Source organism: Mauremys reevesii, linkage group 1 (assembly GCF_016161935.1).
Source record: "Mauremys reevesii isolate NIE-2019 linkage group 1, ASM1616193v1, whole genome shotgun sequence".
Lineage (NCBI taxonomy): Eukaryota > Metazoa > Chordata > Testudines > Geoemydidae > Mauremys > Mauremys reevesii.
Window position 1 is genome coordinate 324,796,343 of NC_052623.1, and position 27,209 is coordinate 324,823,551.

The 27,209-nt window shown below is 39.7% G+C and overlaps 1 protein-coding gene across 10 annotated transcripts in view; it reads left to right on the forward strand.

The window, feature by feature from the left end:
- The window catches only part of BRD1 (bromodomain containing 1), a 151,308-nt gene that overhangs the window by 59,561 nt on the left and 64,538 nt on the right, over positions 1-27,209 (forward strand). For 9 of the 10 annotated variants that reach the window (XM_039513980.1, XM_039513969.1, XM_039513990.1 and 6 more), the window contains one exon: positions 10,347-10,503. In XM_039513980.1, the coding sequence (XP_039369914.1) occupies positions 10,347-10,503 (157 nt within the window). Of the gene's footprint in view, positions 1-8,857; positions 9,435-10,346; positions 10,504-27,209 lie in introns of those variants that run through there. The other variant, XM_039514039.1, reaches the window with a different exon arrangement.

Sequence of the window (27,209 nt, forward strand, 5' to 3'; positions counted from 1 at the left end):
CACTTTTAATGCCTACATGAGCACTCTTCCTATTAATCTCCTACCCCTACATTTCTGTGAGGCCTGGTCTCCGCTTGAAACTTCTGTTAGTATAGTAATGTTGGTTAGGACTATGGTGTTGTCTCCCCCCGCCCCCGGCGCATTTTTATTAGGGCTGTTGATTAATCATAGTTCACTCATGCGATTAACTCAGAAATATTAACTGCGATTAAAAACATTAATCACAATCACACTGTTTAAACAATAGAATACCAATTGAAATGTATTAAATATTTTTGGATGTTTTTCTACATTTTCAAATATATTGATTTCAATTACCACACAGAGTACAAAGTGTACAGTGATCACTTTATATTATTTTTTATTACAAATATTTGCACTGTAAATATGATAAACGAAAGAAACTGTATTTTTCAATTCACCTCTCATAAGTATCGTAGTACAATCTCTATCATGAAAGTGTAACTTACGAATGTAGTTTTTTTTTATCTAAGTGCACTAAAAAACAAAACAATATAAACCTTTAGAGCCTACAAGTCCACTCAGTCCTACTTCTTGTTCAGCCAATCACTAAGACAAACAAGTTTGTTTACATTTACGGGAGATACTGCTGCCTGCTTCCTATTTACAGTGTCACCTGAAAGTGAGTACAGGCGTTCACATGGCACGTTTGTAGCCAGCATTGCAAGGTATTTAAGTGCCAGATATGCTAAACATTTGTGTGCCCCTTCATGCTTCAGCCACCATTTCGGAGGACATGCTTCCATGCTGACGATTATCATTTAAGAAAAAGTGTGTGAATTAAATTTGTGACTGAACTCCTTGGGGGAGAATTTTATGTCCCCTTCTCTGTTTTACCCGCATTCTGCCATATATTTTATGTTATAGCAGTTTTGGATGATGACCCGGCACATGTTGTTCATTTTAAGAACACTTTCACTGCAGATTTGACAAAATGCAGAGAAGGTATCAATGTGAGATTTCTAAAAATAGCTACAGCACTCAACCCAAGGTTTAAGAATCTGAAGTGCCATCCAAAATCTGAGAGGGATGAGGTGTGCTTTCAAAAGTCTTAAAAGAGCAAGATTCAGATGCCGAAACTATAGAACCCAAATCACCAAAAAAGAAAATTAACCACCTGCTGGTGGCATCTGACTCAGATGATGAAAATGAACATGCATTGGTCTGCTCTGCTGTGGATCGTTATCAAACAGAACCCGTCATCGGATGCATGTCCTCTGGAATGGTGGTTAAAGCATGTATCTTTAGCGCATCTGCCATGTAAATATCTTGCGATGCCAGTTACCACAGTGTCATGCGAACACCTGTTCTCTTTCAGGTGACATTATAAACAAGAAGCGGGCACCATTATCTCCTACAAATGTAACCAAACTTGTTTGTCTGAGCAATTGGCTGAAGCAGGGCTGAGTGGACTTGTAGGCTCTAAAGTTTTACATTGTTTTATTTTTGAATGAAGTTATTTTTTGTACATAATTTGACATTTGTAAAGTTCAGCTTTTATGATCAAGAGATTGCATTACAGTACTTATATTAGGTGAATTGAAAATAGTATTCTTTTGTTTTTTACATTGCAAATATTTGTAATAAAAATAAATATGAAGTGAGCACTGCACACTTCGTATTCTGTGTTGTAACTGAAATCAATATATTCGAAAATGTAGAAAACATCCAAAAATAATTAACAAATGGTATTCTATTATTGTTTAACAGCACGATTAATCATGATTAATTTTTTTAATCACTTGATAGCTCTAATTTTTATATCAGTAAAAGTCCTAGTGTGTACACAGTTATACTGGCAAAAAAGTGCTTGTGCTGATATAGCTGGGAACTGATGCAAGGCTATACCAATAAAATCACACTTTTTTTTGCTTGTGTAAGCTGCATTTACACTAGGAGTACTGGTATAGCAAACTCCCAGCTTTCTGATGATGTATACACTGTTTGCTTCTGGAAGAGCTTTAGATTATTACTAGAATTATAATATCTGTGTATAAAAATACCTTGGGGGGGGGAAGGAGCGGGTGGTGGCGGTGAATCCATGAAACTTATTTGATCAGATTGTTTATGAAAAATGGCAGTTTGGAAGCTGCAAGAGGTTTGAAATGTTAGCAGTAGTCCTAGCTGAGATGGATCAGTGGCAGAAATTTTCCTGTGCAAGAATGGCACTTAAGTATGTGTTCATTTATGTCCACTGAAATTAGTGGGGCATACACATACACATAACTGCTTTACTGAATAGGACTGCACATAGTTAAATGCTTTCTTGAATCATGGTCTCTGTGCAGTTCATCATGTGACTGCAATTTGTCACACATATGCACTAGAGACATCAACAGGATAAAACTGAATTTGTCTTGCAACTGTATTCTGATATGCAGGTCAAGGACAATATCTTGGAAGGGTTCCAACCATTCTATACTACCATTGGGGTTCTGGAGCTACTAGAGTTAAAGATAAGTCTTGGTTTGTTCCCCCAAAGACAACTGTAGTACACACACATCTCAGCTTATTACCTTGAACGTGATCAAGAACATTCTGCCTAGGAAAATGTGTATCTGCTGCTCCCATTAGCTATTATAACTGTTCCAGGTATCCAGCACTTCTGGAAATTTGGTCCTTAGTCTCTTCAGGAACTAAACATTTTGTGGCTTCAGCTATTCCTTAATGCATAAAGAGTTTTCATAAACCTGCTATCCTAAAAGGAGGACCTGATTCAAATGGACAGTTGGTCCACTATGTTTTCTGTGAACAAACAGAGAAGATTTGGATCACAATTACCATGGTGGAAGTCCTGAGAGTTTGGGATTCCACAAGGCGTTCCAAATGGCCACATAGCTAATCAAGTTATCTCTCTCTCTGACAGGAGAGAACAAAAAAAAAAAAAAGAGACAGGCTATGCTGGGGGTCGGCACCCTGGCAGGCCAGACCAGTTTGTTTACCTGCTACCTCGGCAGGTTTGGCCAATCACGGCTCCCACTGCCCGAGGTCCGCTGCTCCGGACCAATGTGGGTGGAGGGAAGTGGCGTGGGCCGAGGGATGTGCTGTCCGCCGCTTTCCCCATTGGCCTGGAGCGGCGAAGCTGCGGAGGTGGCAGGTAAACAAATGGGTCCGGCCCGCCAGGGTAAGGGCTGTGTGCCTGAGGTTGCTGACCCCTGGGCTATGCTTTACTGGTAATGGAAACATAAACTCAGGGTTAGTGGTCCATATCTGTTCTGAGCAGGAACATGATGGAAATAAATGGTTGAAACATCTGAATGGCCAGTGATTTGTTTGCATAAGCCATTGAGAAGATTTTGCACTGGCAAATTACTCCTTTTTACTCACTGTGAAGGGAAGCTGTTGTATACTGCTTTCTGTTACCTCTGATAGCAAATGTCCTGGCTAAGCTTGGGAGACACAAATGCTCCAAGAATCCAGTAGTCCCCTACTGGATTAACAAATAAAATTCTTAAACCTGATAAGGATTTTGTGGTTTAGTCTCACCACATCTGATCACAGAAGCAGCTCAAGTTGTGGTTGCTTGGGTGTCTTCAAGTTGGTTTAGTTTTGACCCAGATTTTTGACTCAGTTGAATAGGTTTTTCTGTCTGCATGAGAACTATGTCAAAGCAGTTACGTAATTGTATTTTTTACTGTGTTGCTTAACAGTATGGTCTTAAAGCCTGTTCCATATCAGAAAAGTCTGTTATGGCAGCCAGCCTCTGATTTTCCCTTAGGGTCATCCCTTTCCACCTTCTCGCCCCCTCCCCCCATCCAGTAGATTTGCAAAGCAGCCACATTTCTACATGCTTGCTTAGCAGTATTGCTTTCATTTAAAGTAACATTTTCAAGAGCATTTAAGTTACATATAATTTAGTCATTAAATGTCACTGGGACTTAAGAGTCTAAATTGCTTTAGCACTTTTGAAAAGTTTACGCATAGCTTCCAGATAATTTGTCTTGTCTGTCAGAGATATATAGGACCTCTTTCCAGGCCCAAGCTTTTGTAACTTTAGTTTTTCGTTTTGGCATTTCCCTTTTCTTTAACCCCTCCCGCCCCCCAAAAACAAAAAAAAAAACAAAAACACAAACCTGTCTCATTCTTTACGTTAACAGAAAAACAAAAACAAAATATATGCAGGTATCTTATACCTCTACTAAAAAAAGTTATTTTTAATACTCATGTACAAAATCAAACACCTTTTCTGCAGTTGCTACTACTTGTTGCAATATTTTGTTTTATTCAAACATCCTTAGAGTGTTTTACTCTCTATGGATGGACATTTGTTATAATATCTTACAGAAGAGAAAGTTAACATGTTTCCATTCACTTTTATACTCCTTCCCACAGAGATGAGGTTTCTGTAACCCTTTATTATTTTACCTCCCACTTAGAAGGGAACTGTGGTTAGAGCCCTGTAAAGCTTTCGCGTTCCGTTTGCAGGGACTCAAATAAAACAGCACCTGTTTGCATGAACCGCTTTAGAATTTTGTGTGTTCCCATCTCATTTGCATGCAATAGTAGGCCTAAAAGTTAGAGATCTATTTTGATTATCTTCAGAGAACAGTGGTTACAGATAAATTAATCATCTTTCAGCACGTCAAAAATGATCTAGACTTGGATAGAGGTCTGACACTGAGAAATTAACTTGCTTGCTAAACTGGTTACCACTAGCAATGGGTGAAACTACAGCTACTTCTTTGAGTAGTGTCACTATGGGTGCTCCACTTTAGTTACATATGCCCCTCTCAAGCCCTTGATTGGAGATTTTTCTGTTAGCAGTGTTTGTCTGATCCACACATGTGCTCTATCCAACCTTCTGCTGCAGTCCAATGGTGCATAGGGCTGCATAGGTGGACTGCCTTTTGTTCCTTCTCTACCACCTTTGCCTGAGACAGAGCTCTAAGAGATCCAACTTGTGCATGTCTCAGCATGTTTTGTAGTTTGTTTGTTTGTTAGTATAGAATTAATTAGATGAGAGGTTTCAGTCGTCCCCCCCTTCTCTCTCCTTTTTTAAAGATTATTTGGCCTGGGTGAGTAGGCCTGGCTTGCCAGGTTTCAAATGCTGCCTCTCTTGTTGGGAGGTTCTCCCGATCACCAGTGGCCACTCTGAGTGTACCAGTTGCTTGGAGGAGTTCCATATCTCCCAAAAGTGTAACTTTGTCCTGGCTCTAAAATCTAGAGCTTGGGAGACCAAACTGAAGCTGCTGCTGATGGAGTGTTCCCTTTGACTGTTCCAGGTCAGGTCAGGATACCCCCCCATGTACGTCTGTCTCTGAACAGGTTAAGTGACCCTCCAACTTCAGCTAAGGTCTCAACTGAGAAGGGGAAGATCCTTGCCCACATCAGGGATGGTGGGATCAGTCCTGGGTACCATCTCCTCTTCTCTATGGGCCTTCCCAATTTCCATATTGAGTTCCTTGCCCGGCATATCAGCAGCAGTTTGCCAGACATCCGGCTTCACTGCACCAGGAAACTAGGGTCACACAATCTTCTCCAGCAAACCCCCAACACAAGGAGACCTTTGAGGAACAGAAGGCTAGGGCGGACAAAGAGCCTACCCCTTCCGATTTTGTCTTCATCGCCGGATGAGACAGTCACGCTTCTACCACCATCGATGGCTGATGATTCTCGTCAATTCCAGGACCTCGCAAAGAGGGTTACAGACACCATCCAGATACCAATGGAGGAGGTTAAAAGACTCGCGTCACAGGCTCCTCGACATTTTGCAGTCAGTGACACCTATCCAGGTTGTGTTACCTATTAATGAAGTGCTCCTGGATCCAGCAAAGACTGTGTGGCAAACTCTTGCCACCATACCACCAACTTGTAAACTGGCATATAAGAAATATTATGTCTCCCCGTAGGGACTCATGATTTTTGTTTTCCCACACCCAAACTAATTCCCTGGTGGTGGATACTGCAAACAGGCAGGGTAGACAGCATTACTCCAGGTCTGCTCCTTATGCCAAGGACCAGAAAAGGTGAAACCTTCATGGACGGAAGGCCTCCTCAGGACCTTTGAGTTTCGGCTCACAAACTAACTTGGCCATTGTTGCCTGAATGACTACATGAATTACAACAAATTTGCATCCTTTACTTTATATCTTCCACAGGAGCATAGAGAACAATTCCAAGTTGTCATTAAGTAGAGTCTTTAGCTAAAACCTCTCTCTAAGCATCCTTGGGTGCCATGGACACTGCTGCTAGATTCATCTCCATAGCAGTTGTCATAGAATGGAGGGGGAGGGATAGCTCAGTGGTTTGAGCATTGGCCTGCTAAACCCAGGGTTGTGATTTCAGTCCTTGAGGGGGCCACTTAGGGATCTGGCGCAAAAATCAGTACTTGGTCCTGCTAGTGAAGGCTGGGGGCTGGACTCAATGACCTTGCAGGGTCCCTTCCAGTTCTATGAGATAGGTATCTCTCTCTCTCTCTCTCTCTCTCTCTCTCTCTCTCTCTCTCTCTCTCTCTCTCTCTCTCTCTCTCTCTCTATATATATATATTAATCATAGAAATGTAGAACTGGAAAGGACCTTGATAGGTCATCTAGTCCCATGTCCTGCATTGAGGCAGGACTGAGTATTATCTATTCTAGACCATCCCTGACAGGTGTTTGTCTAACCTGTTCTTAAAACCTCCAATGACAGAGATTCCACAACCTCCCTAGATAATTTGTTGCAGTGCTTAGCTACTCTTACAGTTAGGAAGTTTTCCTAATATTTAACCTAAATCTCCCTTGCTGCAGTTTAAGCCCATTATTACTTCTTTCCTTGGTGATTAAGGAGAACAATTTATCATCCTCTTCTTTTTATAACAACCATTTACATACTTGAAGTCCCCACTTAGTCTTCTCCAGACTAAACAAATCAGTTTTTTTCAATCTTTCCTCATAGGTCATGTTTTGCACTCACTTTTGTTGCGCTCCTTTGGACTTTCTCCAGTTTATCTAGATCTTACCTGAAGTGCGATGCCCAGAACTGGAGATAGTACTCAAGTTGAGGCCTTATCAGTGGTGAGTAGAGTGGAAGAATTACTACTTGTCTTGCACTCATGTGCAGGGTGTCATGGCTCCAGTTGGTGAGATTCCTGAGAAAGTCTCAGAATGTGGTTGAGGACCTCCCATTTGATGATGAGAAGCTTTTCTTGAGAGCTATGGATGGGACCATGCACAAACTGAAGGACTCCAGGGCCACGTTGAGGTCTCTGTATATATACACCCCTACAAACAAGGAGATTTAGCAGGTCTCAGACTGCCCAGAGATTGCACTCAACTCAGTACTCTGGTTTTCACAGAGCCACTGAACCTGCTAGAAAAGGACAGATTCCAGAGGAAAAGAACTTCCTACCTTCCTTCACCTAGTACCCAGTCGTTATCAAAACAATAATGTTGACAGACTGAGGGCTCTACTTCTTCCTCACTGCTAGTTTGCAAGCTGCAACCTTTTGCCTCCTTCCCCACTTCAGGAGACTGCCCATCCCATTTTCAGAAGGCCTGGCAGCGTATTACAACAGGTTATGGGTGTTATAACATTGGGCTATAACATCCATTTCACATCCCTCCACATACATCCCCCTTCTCCATCTTTCTTCAGGGACCCTTCTCACAAGACTATATTAAGTCAAGAAGTACACTCCCTTCTTTGTTTAGGAGCAATAGAACCAGTCCCATCCCCTCGGGGAAAGGGTTTTACTCCATTTTCTCATGCCAAAGAAGGCTGGAGAGTGGAGACTGATCTTAGAGCTAAGACGACTGAACAAATTTGTAAAGTCTGAAAAGTTCCAGATCGTGATTCTGGCACACAGCAGATACCTGTGCTTCACCATGGGCCCAGGATCATTTTCATTACTGAGTATTCGTGATCTGGCATAGTGTTCTATTATCCTTTGGGGAGGCAAAACACCAGCTTCATCGTAGCAAGCAGTAACACACCAGAGGTCCATCTCAGCAGTCCCTTGAAGAGATTGTGCACCCCTTTGATCTTCCTACATTGGTGACAAAGAGTCTAGGTGATTTCTGAAATTGTTTGGTCCTATCTAGATCTTTCTTCAGCCCCAAGGGTGTTCACGAAGCAGGATTGGCTGCTTACCTTTGTAAGAAGCAATTTCAGTTTTCCCATATCTCGACAACTGGTTACATAAGGGCCAATTTTACGAAGTCATACTGACTTACACTCAGACAGGTCTCTCCCTGTTCCAGGAGTTGAGTCTCCAACTTAATGTAAAGAAGTCCAAGTTAGCCCCGGTACAGAGAGTACAATTCCATGGGGCATATTTCGATTTGTTGGCAGCCAGGGACTTCCTTCCCACAGACAGATTGATAACTTTGTTGAATCTGGTTTGGACAATTCAGGGAAGCCCTAGTATTATAGTAAGGAATGGCTTGCAGCTCCTGGGTCATGTGGCAGCTTGCACCTTCGTGACCAAGAATGCAGGATTACGCCTTGACTGCTTTCAAGGCTGGTTCATGAAGTCCTGTTCCTCACCCAGAGTTAAGTTGGACAAACAGGTCACAGTTTCCTGCCAGGTGAGGAACTCCCTGGATTGGTGGAAGATCAGCACAGAGTTTGTGCAGGTGTCCTTTTCATCTGCCCAGTTCCAGCAATAACTTTGACAATGAACACATCACTGTTAGGTTGGGAGCACCCTATTCTATCCATCTACCTGTATTTTTCCCCCCCTAAACCACATAAATAGCAGGGGACTTTTCTTCATATGTTAGCTGTACAATGGGCATCGGCCTTTTATCTGGATAGGACCAAGCAATTTTGGAAATTACCTAGACTGTGTCTCCAGTGCAGAAAGTTCAAAGAGGTCCACAATCTCTTCAAAGGACTATTGAGATGGATCTCTGGGTGTGTTACTGCTCGCTACGATGCGGCTGGTGTTTTGCCTCCCCAAAGGATAATAGGATACTACCAGAGCACAAGCAACTTTCACAGTGTTTCACAGATATGCAGAGCTGCTACATGGGCTTCAGTGCATACATTTTCTAAACTCTGTGCCTTGGTTCACTCCATCAGATCTGGTGCGGAACTTGTTTCTGTTGTATGAGCTTCAGTCCTGGACTTGATTCTGAAGCTTCTTCCTCCATGTGAGGATACTGTTGGGGAGTCACCTGAAGTGGAGCACCCATCGGGACACTATTCATAGAAGAAGAAAAGGTTTCTCTCCTTGTTTAGTAACTGTGGTTCTTTGAGGTGTGTGTCCTTGTGGATGCTCCACTACTCCCCCTCCGTCCCCTCTGCTTTGGACTGTTCTTGCTGGATGTTTGGCTAGAGAAGGAACTGAGGGCAGTTTGCCCACACAGCCCTATATACCCTGTGGCACAGGGTTGTCTAGAGCGCATGTGCAGGCCGAATGGATGCTGCTGATGGAAAAATCTCCGATCAAGGGCTCATGAGGCATGTGCGTACCTGAAGTGGAGCAGAAGGTGAGTGACTTGTTCTTTTACATTTATTAACTTTTTTGTAAATACGTTACACAGATTATCCACTAAGAAATGCCTAACTCTTTTAGTTTAAGACTATTGAACTGAACAAAATACATCATGTTCTCTTTTAAGAATCCTTTAAAATGTTTGGTTTTTTTACCTTGAGAAAGTGTCCCATAATTGCTATTTGATGACCCATCTTGCAGCTGCTATGTTTACATAAGTTCCATTGAGGCTGTGTGCGCACTACTATGGTATCAGTGTTCTGATATTTTAATTTTCAAATCACTTTTTTCTTCAGAAAAGTCTCTCTTCTAGGCACTTAAAAAAAATAAATCTAGAGGAGGTTTTTTTTGACATTTTAATATCCAAGGTGCATTTAAAATTTTTAGAAAAAGCTAAAAATACATCTTTTTAAAAAAAAATAAACTAAACACATAAAGTAGTAAGTAATGAACACACAAAACATTCATCTGAAAATTTGTATAGGGCTTTAGGGCCCTAAAAATTAATTACAGGAGTTTAGGATTAAATATCAACCTTTTAAAAATAAAAAAATAAAAAAAATCTGCTGCTGAGATTTTACTGTCAAATTTAATGTGAGAGCATTTTTTTATGCCTGGGTTAGTAACTCATGAAAATTTACACATCTTCATATATTAGTATCATAATGTGTAATTTGATAGAAACTAAAATGTTGAGTAGCTGCTGCTAAAGGTTTTATTTATTTTAGCAATCAGATAAAATCAGAGCAATATAGTCCAAAGAGATTTTATAATAAATGTTAGTGCCATATTGTTGTAGTATACAAAATATCTTGATAGAAATGAAAACTCTATTTAATTTCCATAACCAAAAACTTGTTTGATGCTTTGCTGCAAAAATTAAACTTTCAGTTTTTCCACATTTTAGATTAAATAAAATTATGAATCAGGTGGCCATTCAACGGAAGAAGCAGTTTGTTGAAAGAGTACACAGTTACTGGTTACTTAAAAGACTGTCTAGGAATGGTGTTCCTCTGTTGAGAAGGCTGCAGTCCAGTTTACAGTCACAAAGAAACATACAACAGGTACGTAGCACACTTTTTACTCAAAACACAGATTTCAAGTCTTTTAATTTAATTTCATTTTGTAAAGAAAACACACACACAAATTTCTAGGAAACTAGCTTTGAATAAAATTTGATTTTCATTTAAATTATCATTTTATGGATAATGTCCTCTGAATTCTAATTTAAGATAATATAGTCTTGACAAATATTTTTTTTAGGCCTCATTAGATGTACAAAAGTATTTTTTGTATTTATCTTTGGTATGTTGTAGCAGGGAAATACTGTTCACCAAACTCTTCGAATATCATCTATAATAATTTTCAGGTTATTATATCTCACTCATTACCGGGGTCTGAGTGTTTTACACCTATGGTACACCAATAAGACCCAAAAATGCATTTTTATTTGAATATCCATTGGAAACACATGAAACAAATTCAGTGGTTGTTAACTGGAAAAGAGACTAAGGAAAGCTTTTGGAGGTATATTTTACAAACGGGGGAAGGCAGGGTAGCCTAGTGATTAGAGCACTGGGCTGGCATTCAGGAGACAATTCAGGTTCATTCTCCAGCTCTGCTACTGCATTGCTCGGTGACCTTGGGCAAATCACTTCCTGCATTGTCCCAGAGTTCCTGATTCGTAAATGGGCATAATGATACTAATGTTCTCTGTAAAGTGATTTGAGATCTATGGGGATGAAAAGTTCTATGTAAAATCAAGGTATTATAAACATGACCTGAAACTTCTTTAAATCCCAAAGGTTTTTCCTGCTCCTGGTGTTTGGTGGCAGCAGAATTAAGCCATAAATTGTCCAGGGTGAAATTACCCCCAGTGTAGAGAACCTGACAGAGATCTATGTACCATTTCAATCCTTCTGAAACAGTGCTTCTATATCCTGGGAAATTTTCCAAAATCTGGGAATTTTTGAGTAAAATGTTTTGAATGAAGATTCCCAATTTCCCAAGTTGAAACATTTTACTCACAAATTCCCAGGTTTTGGGAAATTTCCCAGGCCTATAGAAGCACTGTAAAAAAACAAACAAACAAACAAAAAAGCCTTTGTCTGGGAATTGTTCACCAGATTTGGGAAATTTTTAGTGCTAGGTTGGGAAAAGTTGGCATCAGGATATAGAAGCACTGTTCTGAAACCCTTTTATGATTCCTTAAGTGGGACTAAAATTATACAATTTTACTGGCTTTCTGCACAATTTGCACCTTACTAAAACCACATTTAGGTTGACTTAAAATTATAAATCTATTTAGAAAATGAAGTACATGAAAAACAAAAGAAAAAATTATTACCCTTTGCAATCCAATTTCGGGGTCCTAATCAGGAGTAGGAAGCAACATGTACTTTGTTTCAGTGGTTTGTGAGGTTGTCATCTCTTGTGCGAATAACACATAACCCTCACCTTGGGTCTTAACTTAAAAATGTGTCTAATTTTAAGTCATTAGTAGATTCTATAAATGAGTTAAGGCCCCAATCCTGCAATTTGAATCATGATGGCAGAGCCTAGCCCCACTCTGTTTCAGTAGGGTTCACGTAGTGCAGATTTCAGCCTGCATGAATCAAAATGCAGGAGTTTTTTCATCACTCTTTTTAAAAAGAGCTGAGAATATATGTGACTGGTTCTTTCAGTTTGGTCTCTTTTTTTAAAAGTGAGCCGCATAACAGTTATAAAGTAGTCTTCAGTTTTAAAGCTGTCTTCTTTTCATGAAGAACTCTTGATCAGAAGAGTTTAGTGTAATTTTATATTGTCATTTAAATTATGATTATATATATAAAAAACATTAAATTCAAAATTTCCCTCAGTTCATCAAGAACACTGTTTATACTGTGCTATTATTTGCTAATATATCACTCGCTGGTAGCCTGTCCTTGGGGGGGCGGGGGAGGAAGGAGGGATCATGATCATTATTGCTTTGTCACTTCCTTAGTTCTTCTCTTTGTCCCTTTCTCCCCCTCCCACATTTCTTCTCTTTTTCTTTTATGAAAACCCCCTTGTTGTGGATTGTGACATCCAAAGAAGTTATTTATAGAGGTAACATAGCTGGTTGATAAGACTGACAAATTATCTGATAGAATTGACATTGGATGTAAATCAGCCAGTTATTTCTTTCTTTTTTCTCCTTCCTTCCCTGTTCTGCTTGTGTAGAATTTTTTAAATGTGTAATTTTAGTTTTTTAAAGATCTTAGATTTTGAATTTTTGACCTACACAACTAGGTACTGATCCTGCACCACTGAAGTCAATGGGTGAAGGATCAAGCTCCTATAGAAGGCTATTTGAATAATGTCTCACTAATCTAAATTGGGTCAGAAATTTAATAGCTCATTGCACTATAAAACAGATAAACTGTACAACTATAAAAGTCTTGTGTAATCTTCTAGTTTTAAATACTAGAAATTCCAGCTCAGAAGACACATTACACATGAATAAAGTCATTTGTGTATAATCTTAGTTATTCATAAATATTTGCAGCCAAAAACATCCCCAAGTAATTGTAAAATGACTTCAGTGGGAGCTATTTGTGTGCCCAGCATGTCTAAAAATCAGGGCAAGTGCTTAAGTATGGACTTTAGGCTTTTTAGGCTTTTGTTTCTGAAAAAGTTGGCCCCATTAGTTGGTGGATGGGAAAGAAAATACAACATAATTCTGCTTTTGGGATGACGTCTCGACTCATACATTTTAAACCTTCATAATTTAACAGTGAATAATTTAAATTAATTGTCAAGTACTACATAGAACTCCTGGGGGAATTCTGCACCATTGAGCAATGCAGAATTTGTGTAGAGTTAATGTTCTGCGCAGAATTTCATTTTTCCTGGCAGAATTGGTGCTGCAAAGCTGCTGGCCATCACTAAAGGCCGCTGGACCCTTCAGAGCCTGACTCTCCAGCTCACAAATACAGGACGCTGCTGGGGAGAGGAAAAGGGGGAGCTGGAGGTTTCCAGGCAGCTGCAGTTCCAAGCACGTCCTGAAGGAAGGATGTAGTGTGCAGGAAACGCCGTACAACCCTGGCACCCAGTGTCAGGCTGTTTCTCTCTCTGGATCCCTGGGCTATGGGCAGTAGGGGGTGTGGGTGGCTGAGCTGGGGCAGGGGCACCCCACAGCTGGGCTCCGGGGGGGGGGGGGGAGAGAGGGATGTGAGTGTCTGGGCTGCGGTGTGCCCCACAGTAGGCTCTGGGGGAAGGGGGGAGTGTGTCTCTGAGGCTGGAGTGGCAGAGTTTTGCCCCAAGATGTGCCCAGCTAGCAAGTGTGACACACCCATACTGAGATGCCCAACAAAAGCATAACAGAAAAACAGGAACTGAATTGTCATAAGGGTTTCTTTAACTCTACTCCTGGGGGAATCTCTTTTGTTGTCTGTATGGTTACAGACATACTTGCTGACAGGCATTTTGAAATAATTTATCAAAATAATTGAAACTGGTGTGATTTATATTTTGTTATTTTGACAAATAAAATATGCAGAACTTTGCAGGATTTTAAAATATTATCCACAGGCTTTTTAATCTTTTGTCATAGAATTCCCCCAGGAGTAACATAATGGAATGATAACTGACAGAATGAAAGCACTTTATAGTTTAGATTGTTGAAGTGTTTTCATTTTCAACCCCTCTTCTGACTCGCTTTCAAAAACTTTTGCTTGCTAAACTGAAATTCCGCAGAAGTGAAAAATTCTGTACCTTTCTCCAAAGGTGAGTGTGTAGTTGGTTGTTTTGTTTTGTTTTTTGAGCTTAATGAAAACATGGTTCAGCCATTCTTGACTAAGAACTATGGGGGAGGAGGGAAGGGGGAACCTATCCACTTAAAAAAAACCCGGGTGTGTTGGAACAGCTTGATTAAAAACTATTCCAATTAGAAAATATATAGGTGTGATTTAATATAATGGATTCATCTTAATGAGCCACTTCTCTTTTAAAATGTGCTCAAATATTAGGGCAGTCAACAGATTGCTACAGCCTAAAGGGGAGATTTTACTGAAATAAAGATCTATATTAAACGTAAGTTTTAAAAACTTGATTTGTAACCCTTGAACAGGGACCCTTTAGCTTGCCTGTCTGGCGGTATTAAACACATTTTGCTACAGCTTCTTTTTTACTTTTAAGTTGTGTAGGTTGTACTTTAAGTATTTAACAAGTATCTTTAGGGTACCACAATGTATGTACCCTTTTAAGCATCTAAATGTCAATACATATTGCGCTTTATAATCATTTGGTATAAAAAAAAAATGTAAAAAGGTTTAGTGTTTCCTCCATAGTTTAGGATTAACCAACAAAGATAAAATCTCAGTATAATAAAAATTTCAGAATAGAATTTAAGATTTAATCTGAAAATAAGTTCCACAAACAAGAACCCTAATTAGAAACGGAGAGTGGTTGTATGTAAGCTGTTTCAACTGAAGAGGCCATTGATCTATTTTAGTTAATGTCCAACAAATGAGAATGAGAACTTTTATTATACTTTCTTTTCATTTCACCTTGGGGAGTAGCTATCCTGTACAGATTGTGAAATATATTTGGTAGATGATGAGCCTCTAATTGTTTTGAAATTAAATTGAAAGATGGACGTTTTTATTTGTTCCTTATTTCTTCGGATTGAAAAGTAACTCCCTCAAAAGAGGGTTATAATATTTTCAGTAGTGTCAGTTTTATTTCTGCACCTGTAAGGTTGGAGGAGAAATTACAAACATTTTAAAGTTGTTCTAAAATGGTTTTCTTAGATTGAAGGTACCTAGTATAGAAGAGGACTAATAATAGAAACCTGAATATAAGGTTCTTTTTCAAATAGTGTCCCTGTGGATGCTCAACTTCAGGTGTGCCTGTGTCTTTGTTCAGAGATTTTTGGTAGCAGTACCTGTATGGCTTGCTCATATATCCCACACTTTTCTGGTCACTGCGCTGAGGCTATATGGGTCTGCACATGCAAACCACTCTGTCCCTTCTGATCTGCCTTTGGCCCAAGACAGAGTCTGCTATGGGCTTGTTCTCTAATATTTAGCTTTTTCTCAGATCTCTAATAGTTACTTACCTTAGTGTTACAGTTGTTGGAACAATTGTTACCTTTGTTTTTTCTAACCCTCTCCTCAAAAAACCCAGCAGCCCACCACACCAAACTTTGTATTCATAGAGATAGAATTTGGGTACCCAAGGTTCTAATCATGTCTTCTGAGCCAGTCCTCCCCTCTGTTAACTAGTGCTTGGGGTTTGTCAGTATCAAGACTCTCTTGGTCACTAACTCCTTTATCACCTAGGGTACCACACTCCCCAATATCTATTCTTCAAGCCAAACAACTCTCTCTCCCCCACCCCAGAGCATGTGGGAAAGGACTCATCACACTCTCAAATTTCGGTACAGGTTCATCATCCTATTCTAGAACAAATCGCTTTCCATTCTATACTGATGTATTGTACAAGGACAGACTTCAAATGACACCCACAGGGCAGGAACACAGGTGGCTGCCTCCATTTATGCCTTTTGGGCCGCCTGGAGTGCCCTTGTTGGGGTCCGTGGGCATTGTCACCAACAATTTATATCAAGGTCCTTGCAACATCGGAGGGAACAGAGAAGAGCCCATTCTCCTCAACCCCCTTTACCACCACCTATCCCAGAGGAACAGACCTGTGAGGAGCAAGAAGCAAGGGCCAATAAGGAGGTTGTACCTCTTACTAATATTTCTTCCTCATCTCCTGATGAAACTCTATAATCAATCATCTTCTAGGGCAGATGAGTTCAGGCATTTTCTTGAACTGATGAAGTAGATTGCTGACATGCTGCAAATTCCCTTAGAGCAGGTTTAGGAGTCCCACCATAAACTCCTAGCTATTTTACACACTTCGAAGTCTATGAAGATTGCCATTACAGTCAATGAAGCTCTTGTGGAGCCCATTAAGATGGCTTGGTAAATCTCTGCTACCACACCGCCTACCTGCAAAGTATGATGTTCCAGCTAGGGAATTGGAGTTTCTGTTTTCTCACCCAACTCAGAATTCCATTGCCATTCAGACCATTAATGAATGAAGCAGACAATATAACTCAAAGTCCACCCCATACAGTAAGAACCATAAGAGACTCAATCTTTTTGGTCTTCAGCCACACTTCAGTGCAGGATAGCAAAACATCAGCCGTTCATGGCCAAATACAACTATTTAAATGATGTCAAGTATCAGAGGGGTAGCCGTGTTAGTCTGGATCTGTAAAAGCAACAAAGAATCCTGTGGCACCTTATAGACTAACAGACGTTCTGCAGCATGAGCTTTCGTGGGTGAATACCCACTTCTTCAGATGCAAGAGTTTTATTTTATTTAAATGATGATAAATTCAGTTCTTTTATTGAGCATCTGCTGGAAGAACGTCAGGACCAGTTTAAGTCCATTCTACAAGAAGGTCAGCTCCTGACTAAAGCATCGCTCTAGGCCTCCTTGGATGCAGCAGATATTGCAGCACGGTCTATCTCCACTTCAGTGATCATGAGAAGAGCATCTTGGCTACATCTGTTGGGCTTTCCAAGATAGGTTCAGAGTACTGTTGAAGATATCCCCTTTGGCAGTCACAACCTTGTGAACTTGACAAATGCATCTCTCCACACTTTAAAGGACTCGAGAGCCATATTGCAATCCCTAGGGATTTACACTCCTGTCAATAAAAGGAGATTTGGTAGGTCTCAGATGGCACAAAGAGCATGCTCTGCCCTGTATTCAACATATATCCTTCTGAATCCCTTGGTCAAGAAACAAAGATACTCAAAAAAGAAACCTTCTTCAGCTACAGATGCATCTTCTCAGCCATCCATGTCCCCCACACGATAGTTTTGATGACTTGGTCGAGAATCTAAACCATCCAGCCAACAAGGTCTTACAGCTGCAACATCTTATCCCCCTCCCTCCTTTTGAATGTTATCTCTCCAATTTTCAGGATGCATAGGAGTTGCATATCATCAGACAAATGGGTTTTGGAAACTATAACATCTGGTTACAGTATCCATTTCAAATCTCCTACCCATTCTCTCTGCCTGTCCCTCTTCAGGGATCCCCTCATGATCATTTGCTAGAACAAGAAGTGACATCTCTTGTACATATGGGAACAATGGAACCAGTTCCTGTGCAACACAGGGTAAGGGGATTCTATTCAAAGTACTTCCTGGTTCCCAAAAAGAATGGAGGGTGGAGGCCAGTTTTAGACCTTCAATCTTAAATATGTAAAGCGACAAAAATTCAGGGTGGTGATCTTTTCAGCAAAGATTCCATTATTAGAAGTAGGAGACTGGTTTGTGATTCTCGACCTACAAGACACACATTTTCATGTCGCTATTCATCCTTCATACAAGAAGCTTCTTCATTTCCAAATAAACGGAGAACATTATAAATGCATGGTGTTCCCCTTTGATCCATCTTCAGCACTGAGTGTATTTTCAAAGATTCTGGCAGTAGTAGTTGCTAACCTACGTCGTTTGTGTATAATGGTTTTCCTGTACCTAAAAGATTGGTTCATCAGGGGCAGGTTGTATCAGGAAGCGTTGATGTCAGTAAAGGTCATGTGTTCCCCATTTCACAGCCTGGGCCTTAATATCAACCTTGAAAAGTCCATTTTGACTCCACTACAGCATCCAGATTTCATAGGCATGTCCCTGGATGCAGTGACAGGCAAAGCATACCTACTGTCGAGCATGTTTCTTGCCTTAGTGAATTTAAAAGATTCAGGGCAGTCCTCAAGTAACAGTAAGAGATTGTCTTCAACTGCTAGAACATGTCCGATTGTGTCATTTTAGTGCTGCATGCCAGATTACACCTCCAAGGACTACAGGGATAATGGAATGGTTTGCAGACCAAGCACACGGTCTAGACAGGTTACTCTCTGTTCCGCAATGTGTTCTACAAGCACTCAACTGGGGAAGGCCTGGAACAGAACTGCACAGGTGTTCCATTCTTCTGGATTTCCCCTACATCAGATCATTCACTTTTGGGGTGGGGGCACATCTGAGACCTCACGAGGTACAGGGACAATGGTCACTACAAGAGCAGTTTCTCCACATCAGTCTCTCTGGAATTGAGAGCCCTCAAAAATGCTTGCCTACGCTTCTTTAGCACTAATCAAGTAAAAGTCAGTAAAGATAAATGATAGACAACGTGGCATGCATGTATTATATCAACCATCCCCATCTCAGTGCCAAAGCGATAAAACCCTGAAATTGATGTATAGCCAGCCACATAGTCATCTCAGCTTCTCACCTCCTAGATCTTCAGAACACCATGGCAGATGACTTCAGCAGACATTTTTCTCTAAATTACGAATGGGAACTGAACTCCAGATTCTTCCACAAGGCATTCTTAGCCTGGAGTTTGATCTGTTTGCCATGGCAGCCATCACAAAATGCATCAGGTATTGCTCGGGGGTGGGGAAGAAGCCCCATTTCACGGTGGACTTGTTCCTCATCTCATGGACGAAAGGACTTCTCTTTGTGCATCTACCTACACTGCTACTGTTAAAGGTTCTCAACAAGAAACCAAGATCAATCCAGAGTGACACTGATTGCACTAATGTGGCCAAGACAGGTCTGGTATCCATATATGATCAGACTAAACTCTCACCCTGGCTGAACATTTCATTTGAGCCTGCAGATTCTGAGGCTCCAAGCATGATTCCTCAAAGGTTCTGTGGAATAGAGAGATCCTGTTTGGCAGAGGTACAACATGTTTTATTAAATAGTAGAAAAAAAATCTATAAGAAATACTTATCTCCAGAAAAGGAAATATTATATTTGGTATATTCTGTTAGCCGACTCGCTCTCATCTTCGCCGAGTATTGGATTTCCTACTGGAACTGAAAGCATCAGGAGTTTCTGTGAATTCCATTAGGGTTCACTTAGCAGTAACAACTTTTCACACACCTGAAGCGTTTTTTTTTTCCCACTCTTAGCTCACTTAACTATTGCAAAATTCCTAAGAGATTTATTGAATATCTCCCCATAAATCACAGATCCTGTTCCAAGCGAGGACTTGAACGTAGTTCTTAATTGTCTCATGAAACACCCTGTTAAGCCACTAGCAATGTGTTCTTTATTAGATTTATAAATGAAGACAGTCTTCCTAGTAGCAATCTCTTCTGCCCCAAGGGTGGGAGAATTGGGGGGCCTTAATGGCAGACCCCGTTTAGGGTATTCACCAGAGAGAAAGTGTTGCTGCAGGCCTATCCCAAGTTTTTTATCTAAGATATCCTCAGAATTTTATATTAATCAAACCATTCACCTCCCAGTTTTTTTCCCCCCAAACCGTGCTGGGACTATTCAAGAAACCATATTCCAGTAGATGTCAGGAGGGCATTAGCCTTCTACCTAGATAGGACCAAACTATTTAAAAGATCTTCAAGAATATTTATGTCCATTGTTGGACAGAAACACGGGTTCAGTAATTTCGAAACACAGGTTATCAAAATGGATCTCTGATTATATTAAGATTTGTTGTAACAGAACTCATGTTCAGCCCCCTTCAAGAGTGATAGCATGTTCTACAAGAGCACTACCTACATCTATAGCCTAACTTAAGGATGTCCCAGTTGCAGATTGTTGAAGAGCGACAACGTGGTCATCTGTACAGACTTATTTTAATCATTATGTTTTGTTACCTGTGGCAAGATCAGATGCTGTTGTAGATAGTGCAGTTTTATCTTCTGAATTGGACTCTGGTCCGAACCTTCCACCTCCTTAATGGGGGTACTGCTTGGGAGACACCTGAAGTGCTCTACTACCCACCCTCCTCTCCATCCTGTCATTTATTTGTAATTGGACAATTCCATGTCCAACGATCAGCAGAAAATTTCATGATTCCTTAAGTCTCTTTTGTGATCCATGAAGCATCATCACATTTTTATGTGGCAGTGACTTTTTGAAGCAGTTAATTACAGTGATAAATTACTTTTTAAATTTAAAGTTATAAAATAGCTAGTTCGCCTGTCTTTTCCCCTTCTCTGAGTTTTGGAAAATTGTAAATAGGTTTTTAGGTTCTGCTTCATAAAAGATAGGGGTAGGGTGCTTTGGCAGAACTTCATGGTCCAAGTCCCCATCTCCTGCCCTTCTGTAACATTCACCCTTTCATCTATGCTTTTTGTGACCAATTTCTAAAGTACTTAGACCAATATCTAAATTACTGCCAGTGTCCTGTCCTGAGCGTCCTGCTTTAACACAAATCACGGGGGGCTATCACTTTATTTGCCATCAGGCATTTTGATACCTGTGCAGAATAGTAGCAATCACAGTGAAAATAAGCTGCCATTTTGCTGTTTAGTATTTGGATTGTGGTAGTGCGTAGAGAGGCCCTGATCATGGTTTGGGGCCCCATTGTGCTAGGCACTGCACACACACACACACAATGTAAAGATGGACCCCAGTCTTAAGAGCTTACACCTACATGTAATGTACACAGGGAGACCATTAGAAACGTAAATACCACTGTAAATAAATGGGCAGGAGTGCAGTTCTTTGTTTTTAACTTTGTCTTTTAGCTATCTAAAAGAGCTGTGAGTAGTAATTCGTTGTAGTTATTTGCTGCAGTATTAATTCATACAGTAATACCAACTTCAAGCATTACAAAATCATATTGATTTAAAATCATGGGATTTAACGTGCACAAAAATTACATCTCATTGGAGGCCTTGTTTTTTTTTAATGGTCTCTTGATATTTTAATCTTTAGGGGAAACTGCTTATCCCTAATTTGTATTTGATCATCTCAGGTTCAAAATTCAGTTGTAAATACATACACAAAAAGCAGGCATCCCTGTTCCCTACTTTATGGGGACTGTTTACTCATGCAGAGTTGGTGATATGCAAAGAGCTGCCGTCCCTCCCTAAATAGTCATCTTTCTCATAGTACAGGAACAAGGGAACATTCAAAGGCAGCAAATTAAAAACTAGTAAAAGGAGAAAATATGTCTTTACACAACATAATTAACTCCTGGCAATTGTTTCTAAAAATATTGAGGTCAAGAATTTAGCAAGATTCAGAAAAGGTTGAATGTTTATGTAAATAATGAGACCATTCACAGTTACATTTGGTGAAATAAAAATGTTTGCATATTTTCCTAAGGAAAAGCAAGAGCTCACATTTCAGGGCAAAAGCCTGATGTGAGTTAACAAAAACCTTCCTTTATTCCATAATGGACCTCAGGTTTATTGCACGTTGCTTTGCAACAGATGGTATTAGTCTCTGTGTAAGATAGAATAATTGATCTGTGGCCTAGTATGGCAATTTATATGTTTTCATGAGCTTGGGGACCTCCGGGTTACTGAGTTAAAGAGTTTAGTCTGGTGATGCAACTTAATTACAACATGGTATTAGGTCCCATCCCCATTGCAGACTTAAAAATACAAGCATGGTGTAACATGGTCTCTGAGTCATCTGTTATTGCAGTGTAGATGTGTCCTAATACTGCTCTCGGAGTCTGTTTATATCAGTCTCTTTAGTTACTTTTTGTTACTAATAAAATATAGAAATATATGAAGAACAGTTTCCCACAAATATTGCCTGTCGAATTGGCTGCTGAATCTACCTATTGTAACAGAATCTGTCTGCTATTGCTAGTCTCTAATTTTCCTTTATATTAAAAATATTTTTCTCATATTTATGGGCTTGTGCCTGCAAAGATAACCTTTCAAATGTAAACAGTGCTGTCTACATACAGCCTGAAACAATCACTAAGAGGTGTGAAATATTCTGATTCATGTCATTGTGGTATTAATTTTGAAACCTAATTAGATAACTTAAATATCACAGTTAATGATTTCATAGGTGTTCATTTTAGCAGAAACATCCAGGTAATGAGTTTATTCCTAGCTGTTGGATTCAAAGTTAGAGATTTGTAGGTGGTGGTTATTGGATCTGTTGGGCAGCTGATTGTTGTCTGGAGTCATTGGATAGTTGAACTAGTATTTCAGGCCCCTCTACACTCCAGAAGCCACCTCCACCCTAGCCACAAGGAAAAGGAGATGCATCTCCTCCCCAGCACCAAACTCTCAACTATCGAAGGCATTAACCCCAAAATGCCTCACATACCCTTCCAGTATGCTTAAAATCTAGCTGCCTCTTAACTAGCTGCCAGAATTTCCTGCTTTCTGCCAGCATATTTTGAAGTGTCAGTGCAGTGCTGGCAAAACTAATTGCTTTGGCATGTTAGAAATTTGATGTCAGTGTAAAATGGCAAAGGAATATTAAATTGGAGGCTTGATTTTTAATTTCAAATTACATACAGTAATTTGAGACATAGAGTACTGACTGTATTATTGTTTTGCACTCCATACATTTAAACTCCATTTTTGAATTCACTAGAAGATATCACAGAAATGTCTACATGCTATAGAAATCAGGGGACTCTGCTGAAGAATTTAATGCAGTGTGGCACACAGTATATAAAGTCCAGATTAATAGCAGGAAATCAGAAAAAAATTAAAATATTTATAAACTTCTAATCAAAAGTAGAAGTAATATAATTTAATTAAGTTCAATGCAAAAAATGTAGATAACCTAATGATATGGCTGTGAACTTAGTTGCAAGAGTTAAGAAATTTAAAATTTTTGCTTCCTAGGAGTACTGGATTGTGCAGACTCTTTTGGTGTTGAAACAAATACAATTTACATCAATTTGGAAAAGAAAAGCACAGGAGAGGTTGCTGATGCCTAAGACAGTTGCTCAGTTGAAGCACATTCAAGTGTGCAGTCTGGCAGTTGTTTGCCAGTAATTGCACTGGTAAATTTTATTTTAATTTTTATATTATAGGTGGAGCTGTTAATGACACCTGTATTTGCAATTCCCTGACATTGTTGATTATGAGCTCCGGTTTTCAATTTCGAATAGCCCTGCTACACTTCAGTTGTTAGAGTTTAAATCTTCCACACACATTCTCTGCTTCAGGGTTTTTTTTAGAACTGGATTGATTAAATCTGTTTTAAGTCCAGTGATCTGTTGATGGAGATAAGTTTGTATATGTGTGTGAATACATGCTGGTTCCTAGAGAAATAGAGTTATGCTGATCTAAGTTCTGTGTGTGGACCAGAACTCAGCAATGGTCATTGTTTCTGAGAATGAAGTTAAGAAAAAATAGGTAGCTTTTCTAGTTTAATTTTTTTTCCTACTGTTTTTTGAAGAATTTGTGTGCCTCCAAAGTTTGGACTTGGAATGTCACAAAGGGATGGTCCTGGGGTGAGAGAGAGCTCTCTTTTGCTGCCCCGGTGAAAAATCTGACCACATTTGGCCATGTTGTAAGCTTCTGAAAATCACTATTTGTGCATGTGTTCGTCAGAGCTTGTTGGATTGAAGAAGGAGATGTATCTATTTTAACCATTGGAAGAATGTGTACTGGATACAAGGAAAGAACCCTGAATTCTGTTCACAGCTCTTCTACTGACTGGTGTTAACTGTGTACACTCCACAATGTTTAACATTGGAGAGGGTTCAGAGAAGAGCCACAAGAATGATTAAAGAATTAGAAAACATGATTTATGGTGATAGACTCAAGGAGTTTAGTCTGATTAGCTGGATAAAGAGAAGGCTAAGGTGTGACTTGACTATAGTGTGTAAGTACCTACATGAGGAACACCCATTTAATCTAGCAGAGAAAGGTATAACATTATCCAAGGGCTAGAAGTTGAAGCTAGACAGATTCAGAATGGAAATAAGGTATGCATTTTTAAGTGTTCATAATTAGCCATTGGAACAGTTTACCAAGTGTCATGGTAGATTCTCCATCACGGGCAATTTAATCCAGATTGGATGTTTTTCTAAAAGATATACTCTAGTAATTATTTTGAGGTAGTTCTGTGGCATGTGTTATACAGGAGGTCAGACTAGATGATCACAGTAGTCACTTCTGGCCTTGCAATCTATGAAACTTTTTTATAGAACCTAACCATATAACCTTGTCTTAACACCAACAAGTATCACTTCCTCCATTTTACGGATGTGGGGCGTAACTGAGAACTTGCGCAAGGTCATGCCTGACTGAGCTGGGAGAAGAACTCAGGGGTCATATTCTGTAGGTTTCACAGGAAGCACAATAGAGAAGGTTTAACTCCCATGAGGGCAAATGTTGCCTTAAGCTACCTATGTTTCTTCAAGAACCTGGGCTGGTGTGGCCCCTGCTGTAAGTTAGTTCAGCCCTGAAGGAGGTTTTCACTTACGGTGACACTGCTCATTTTTCTTATCCCTGGAATGCCACTACAAGAAGGCCTGAGACTAGGGACAGCCTAGGGCTGCTGTGCTGGCCCTGCACTGAGGGAATTTCCCTAAGTGTACGCTGTTTCCTTTATGGCCCTTTTATGCCACTTCAGCAATGTAAATGGACTTTAGCAGGGGCCAGAATCAGTCCCCAACTCTCTCTATTGTAGACCCAAGTCTCCTCCACTCCTTCCAAAAGTGCTACAACTCTCTGCTTGGCTGTACTTACTGTAACCACAAGTCAACACGTGCCCTTAGAGCAAAATTTACCCGTTGGTGTGAAATCAGAGAGCCAAAGGGCAAAAGCCTCTTCATCGCATATTTCATTTCTCCTTAAGAAGTATTAAATGGATCTGTCAACCAGTATGATCCCAAACAGCTAGGTAAAAGGTCCATGGGCTTCATTAAGGTTAAAATCCCAGTGATGAACTTCCTGAGGACAAACTCAGTCATCCACTGTTAGGCTCACAGTCCCTTCCTGGACAGTAAAAATACTCCTTGGCCTTTAACGCTTTTCAAGACCATGCGTATATTAATCACATTTTCCTGTTCTAAAAAAAATTTTTTGTATTGGTAATTATTTTGACCCAGCAGGTTGGGGAAGTAGAGGCTTTTGCAGAGAATGAATAATTGGTTTTCAGTCAGAATAAGATGATTCAAAGGAGTATCACATCCTTTCTTCTTAAATTTCTCTTTCATTTCATGTCAGGCAGGACATATTTCTTTGCCACAGGAAAGAGATTTTTGGGAAAAAGGAACTCTGGAGATCCATGTTTAAGGATGTTGACAGAACTAAAAAATTATGCACATCAGAAAACTTTTTTGTTAGAAGACACTAAAATGAGACCTGAAAGGCATCTCAAATCACCATAGTCTTTTCTGACTGTGTAAGTAAATACGTATCTAAGACCTGGTCTACACTGCCGTTTAAGTTGATGCAAGTTACATCACTCAGGAAACCCGCCTCAGTGACACAGTTTACAGCAACTGAACACGGTGTCCACACTGCACTACCTCCCGCTGCTTTAGTTTCTGCCTCTCGGAGAGCTGGATTACTGACACTGACGGGAGAGGGCTCTGCCATCAACTTATCATGTCTTCTCTAAATCAACGCCACTGGATCTATCTCAGCAGCGGTGATTTAGAGATTTAGCATGCCAGTGTAGACAAGCCCTAAGAAGCCTATGCATCTGTGAGTCGTCTTCCTGTCTAGCTGCCACGAGGCCACTTTGTATTAAAGATAAGGTATCTCCATTCATCAAGAGAAGGGAGCCTCTACAACAATTACACAAGGCAGTTATCCATTTCTGTGTCTTTTGCAAGCACTCAAGATTCATTTGAAATTCAGATGATGGATCTTTTGGGAACACTAAGAACTAGTGCTAGTGCAGACCCTGCTAGTAGAGCAAGGTTCCTTTAAAAAATTTAGAAATAAAAATTCTTTCTTGTTAGTGGGTCTCCTACCTGACCATCAAAGTTCCTATTGGAATAAAGAGGGTTGGCTCAAAATTCTAAAGTTTAAAATTTACGAAGTTGGTGCCATTTTTCCTTTCTGCTTATATTTCAAGATTTAATATTTTAAATGAAATGGAAAATACTAACGGTAGGTATAGCAGCAGGAAAAGGGACACTAACAATTTCTGACTCTGATTCTGTTCTGCCTGTCTTTGCAATTTAAAAAGAGGAACAAACCATTGTTTCCAGATTGGCCTGATGAGACACAGAAAAAACAGCTGATAAATGAGAATTCTTAACTGTAGCAGTAGAGTCAGAGAGATTTATGTGTCTTGAAATAGTAATTGTAAGCATTTGGATAAATAAACTATATGGCTGTCCAGTTTTACGATAATGTCTGTAAAACAATAACTTATTGTGCAGAGATGTGATTTTTTTTTAAACTTCTATTTTAAATTGCAGATCCATTGGCTCTTGTCACCTCCTTTTTGTCTTCAAGTGACATCAACTTAAAAATAACACTAAAGTCTGAAAAAAATAATCTACCCTTGCTACCAAGAACTTACAGTAATATTACAAAAATTGAAAGATGAGCAATTATTTCAGTTTGTTCATTTGACAGCTTTTGTGTTGAGCTATTTTCATGGTTCCCCCAAGCATTTTCCTTGGTTTTTTTTTTTTAAATATGTATATTTCAAATTTAATGAATCCCTGATTTTATTGTTGTTTCTATTCTGGAAGCACCTAAAGTGTCCAACCGTGTTTGTAGCCCATTGTGTTAGGCACTGCTAATTATAGAATAGAAGGCAGTTCCAGGCAAGTTGACAAAATTTTGGATTAACTCCAAATATCTTTGTAAAATCTGGTATTCTGTACTCTGTAAGTAGATCATTCTGTTTCCTGATTAAGGTCTAATTTCTGGACTTTCCAGGTGACTTGCTTTTCCTTTTTGAATACCCTGAATAATCTCCTCCTCCTTTTTTGTTACTGTTTCTTTCATATTGCCTTATCAATATTTTTCCTTCATATTTGTTCAAATATAGATATACTTCATATATTACAC